The sequence below is a fragment of the Nicotiana attenuata genome, unplaced genomic scaffold, assembly GCF_001879085.1.
Source record: "Nicotiana attenuata strain UT unplaced genomic scaffold, NIATTr2, whole genome shotgun sequence".
Classification (NCBI taxonomy): Eukaryota; Viridiplantae; Streptophyta; class Magnoliopsida; order Solanales; family Solanaceae; genus Nicotiana; species Nicotiana attenuata.
In genome coordinates this window covers 552,375-556,102 of record NW_017670449.1, presented here as the reverse complement: position 1 = coordinate 556,102, position 3,728 = coordinate 552,375, and the positions used below count along the sequence as shown (strand labels likewise).

Below are 3,728 nucleotides of genomic sequence, written 5' to 3'. Positions count from 1 at the left end.
AACAAAGACCCACGGTTATGCTAGACTCCGGTGTATAGACACTCATCACCACGCCTATACACCGTACTCGATCAATTAGCAAATAGCATTTATGATACTCTAATCCTATTCCCTCAAGCCAAAGTTAGATCAAACACTTACCTCGGTCCGAAAATAGCAATCAAGCCTCTAACACCGCCTTCCCTCTAGAATTCGACTCTGAAACAATGATATCTAATCATAATTAATTCAATAATATCAAATGAGGCTCAACAACATAATCCCATAGCCTAGAAATGAATTTCCTACCATTCTTCCAAAAATAGCAAAATCCGACACCGGGCCCACATGGTCCAAACTCGAGGCTCGGACCAAATTCCAATCACCCATAACCCCACGAGTTCAAATATATAATTTGTTTCAAGATCCGACCCCAAATTGAGGTTGAATCACCCAAAATTTTCAAAAACCTAACTCTACCCAAAAGCCCTAATTTCTACCTTGATTTCATGTTTTTAGGCCTAAAATTTAGTGATTAGATGATAAAATAATCAGGAAACGATGTTAGGATTACTTACCCAACGATTTGTGGAGGAAAGGGAACTTGAATTTCATCTATGGAGGATTTGAGAGAGAGGTTCGTGTGAAGAAGATGGCAAAATCCCGTAATGGCTACTGTTTTAGGCTTTTAAAATAACTGGGCAAAATTGTTCATCGCATTCGCGACACCCCGGTCGCGTTCGCGATGAAGGAAAATGGGCAGGCATCGCGTTCCCGTGAAGGGGAAGGCGAACGCGTAGAAGAAAATGCTGGGGGGTCCAGGTTTGCTCTATGCGAACGCGTAAAAGGCCTCGCGAACGCGATGGAGGGAGCAGCAAGTCTATGCGTTCGCGAACATCTGACTGCGAACGCGAAGAGGAAGTCTCTGGGTCCTGAACTTGACTTACGCGATCGCGCTTATGGAGATGCGAATACGTAGAAGGGGAACACCATGAGCAGTCGAACGCGAGCCTAAGGCCGCGATCACGAAGAAGAAAAGGCTTGAGCAAAAATTGCAGAAAATCTGCTAACTTTCCTAAGTGTAAAACACCCCGAACCACCTCCGAAACACTCCCGAGCCCTCGGGGCTCCCAACCAGACACACACACTAACTCAATATCATCCTACGAACTTGCTCGAGCGATCAAATCGCGAAAATAACATCAAAATCAAAGAATCAAACCTCAAAACTCATGATTTCATTTCAAAGTTCAAAAACTTCCAACTTTAGCTATTCAGGTCCGAAACACGCCATCACGACGCCCGATGGTGGGAAAAATCCGGGTCGTGACACTTGTTTAAGGTATGTATCGGTAAAGGCTGATGTCGATTTTACCTTCTCTCATCTGATTCATCTTTACCACCCCAAGCTGTTTCGCAATGGTGTTTTTACCCTAACCGCAAGAAGTAAAAGGGTTTTGGTAAGCCATGAAGATGATAAAGATCGAGGCTGGTACACCCGTTATGTTGTGGTACCCACGGTTGATTTGGTGGGTGAATCAGATATTCCTTTCCCTGAGAAATGGAACCTTGCACGTAAGTATTTCTTTCTTGCCGTGTTTGTTTTATTTCAACTCCTTTTCTAATTTCATTCTTTTTTGCTTTTTTTTTGTAGCAACCATGGGAGATGTGGAACCCGTTCCTAATTTTCGTGGTTGGGTAGATGCTATTTTGAAGGCCGTGCCTATGGAGGCACGAACCTGAAAATCTATTTCTAACAAACATGGTTGGAAAGTAAAAATTCACGGTATGCGTCTCTTATTGTTTCCCGTATGTTAAATTCTTTCCCCTCTTCTAACTTTTTATCCTTCTTTCTGTCAGGATTTGCTATTCGAGGAATGTCAGCTGAAGTAGCTATTGCCCTTCGAGCTTCTTTTGGTACTCCTCTTTCTTTAGAGAGAGCACAAGCTACGCTGTCAAAGAGGAAAGTTGTTGAAGAGGATTCCGAGGACGATGAAGATGAAGACACCTCTTTGGCAGTTAGACCTAGAGTCAGGAGACGTATCATTTCTGAAGATGAAGCTGAAATTTCTCCTACCCGTGCCTCCTCTCCGGTTAATATTGTTTCCGATGATGAAACCATCCCCAGGGACACCATTGAATCCACTCAACGTTTCTTCACTGAGGGTTTCGAAAGTGGTAAACTAGGTCCGGTTTTAGATGAGGTTCCTCTTTCCTCTTCCATTCCTATTCCTTCTTTAGTTTCAAGTACATCTTTGCCCATTTTATCTGTTCCTGCTTCTTTGTCAATTTCTGCTCCTTTACCTGCTTCGACTCCCTCGACTCCTGTTATTTTTACCTCTTCTACCGTTCCTCCTTCTATAGCTCCCCCTTCCTCTGTTCAGCATGCAGAGGAGGGTTCTAGTAGCAGAAGTTTAGCTATGAGGAGTGTAACACTTGAGGTTCCTGCTACTAACAGTCTTTTAAGGAAGTCTGGTGGAGCAGATGTCTGGCTTAAGCCTTTAATTGGAGATATTGAGAAGAAAAAGATGGACAGTCACAGTTGCTTAACTTTGATGAATGACATAGTTCATTCTACGTTGAAGGTATTCTCCCTTTACTTTTTAATAAGTTTTTTTTTTATTATTTCTAGATTCTTATCTTCATGAGTTGTCTTTGTAGGCCAACCTTATTGGCACGGAGTTGATGGGAAGAATTTCCCTTTTAGAAAAGAAGGCTCGTGAATCTGATAAGACTATTCTCGAGGCTGAGAGGGTAGCTAAGGAAGCCCAGCTGGAGGCAACTAATTGGAAGGAACAGTTTAAAAATGCTCAAGACACGATAAAAGAATTGCAAGAAAGCAACCGTAACCTGGAGCAGCAAAAGCGGACTCTGACTTCGGATTTAGCGAAGGCCAAGGCTTCTTCTAGTAAAGCCGAGAAGGACAAGGAGCGCCTCGAGTGTTCCTTTTCAGAGCAATTATCAAAGTCAAGTGAAGAAATCAGAGAACTTAAAGCACTCTTGAACAAGAAAGAAGAATATGCAGGAGAGTTAGTACAAAACTTGACTCAAGCTCAAGCTGATTTGAAGATCTCCTCTGATAAGGTTCATGCATTGGAGAGTTCTCATGCCTCCCTTGAAGCCAACCTTGATTCCACTTTAGCTGAAAATCAAGTGTTAAAGAATGATCTTGCTATGTGGGAAAGTGATTATGAGCTTCTTGAGGAGAATTTTAATATAGAAGTGAGTTGGGCTTTTCTAAACTCTCGTCGTGATGCTTTAACTGAGGCCAGACAAGAAAACTTTGATTTAGAATCGGAATTGGCCAAGGTTTTGAAAACCATTGAGATGACCCAACAACCACTTGACTTTCCTTCTCCGGCAGATGAAGCTCCCGTGACTGAAGAACCTTTAAATGAAGAAGCTGCTGCTGTGACAATTGAAGTTGAAAATGTTGCTATTCCAGCTCCCGAGGGTGAAACTTCTATGAATCGGTTTGAGGAAGCTGACGCTTCCGTGGCTCTTGCTCCCCTCGAAGAATCTACCATTTCAATTCCAGCTGAAACCGCTTCTGTTGCTGTTTCTTCAGAAGTTACCGTCCCTGAAAGTGAAGCTGATATCACAACTTCTGATGCTCCAGCCCCTCAGTGACCAGTTTATGTTTTCAAACTTTATTTTTATTTGCTTTGTTGATTGGTGGAAAAACGTCCCAATTATCATAATGGGGTCACTTGTTGACTAAGTTTTTACTTAGTCTTTTTAACTATATA

The 3,728-nt window shown here is 42.4% G+C and overlaps 1 protein-coding gene across 1 annotated transcript; it reads left to right on the top strand.

Moving 5' to 3' along the window:
* The first annotated feature begins 724 nt into the window (after nt 1-724).
* LOC109239558 lies at nt 725-3,609 on the top strand. The gene is made up of 6 exons (XM_019406137.1): nt 725-801; nt 896-954; nt 1,840-2,420; nt 2,641-2,757; nt 2,839-3,079; nt 3,344-3,609. The coding sequence occupies exons 1-6, from the start codon at nt 725-727 to the stop codon at nt 3,607-3,609; spliced, it is 1,341 nt and encodes a 446-aa protein (XP_019261682.1).
* Nucleotides 3,610-3,728: the final 119 nt, after the last annotated feature.

What these genes read in the sequence shown, in the direction of transcription:
- LOC109239558 (XM_019406137.1), top strand. Translation starts at nt 725, where the DNA reads ATGAAGGAAAATGGGCAGGCATCGCGTTCCCGTGAAGGGGAAGGCGAA. An exon ending in GCTTATGGAGATGCGAATAC is followed by an intron (nt 955 to 1,839) that starts GTAGAAGGGGAA and finishes TCTTTCTGTCAG; the next exon opens with GATTTGCTATTCGAGGAATG. An exon ending in CTAAGGAAGCCCAGCTGGAG is followed by an intron (nt 2,758 to 2,838) that starts GCAACTAATTGG and finishes AACCTGGAGCAG; the next exon opens with CAAAAGCGGACTCTGACTTC.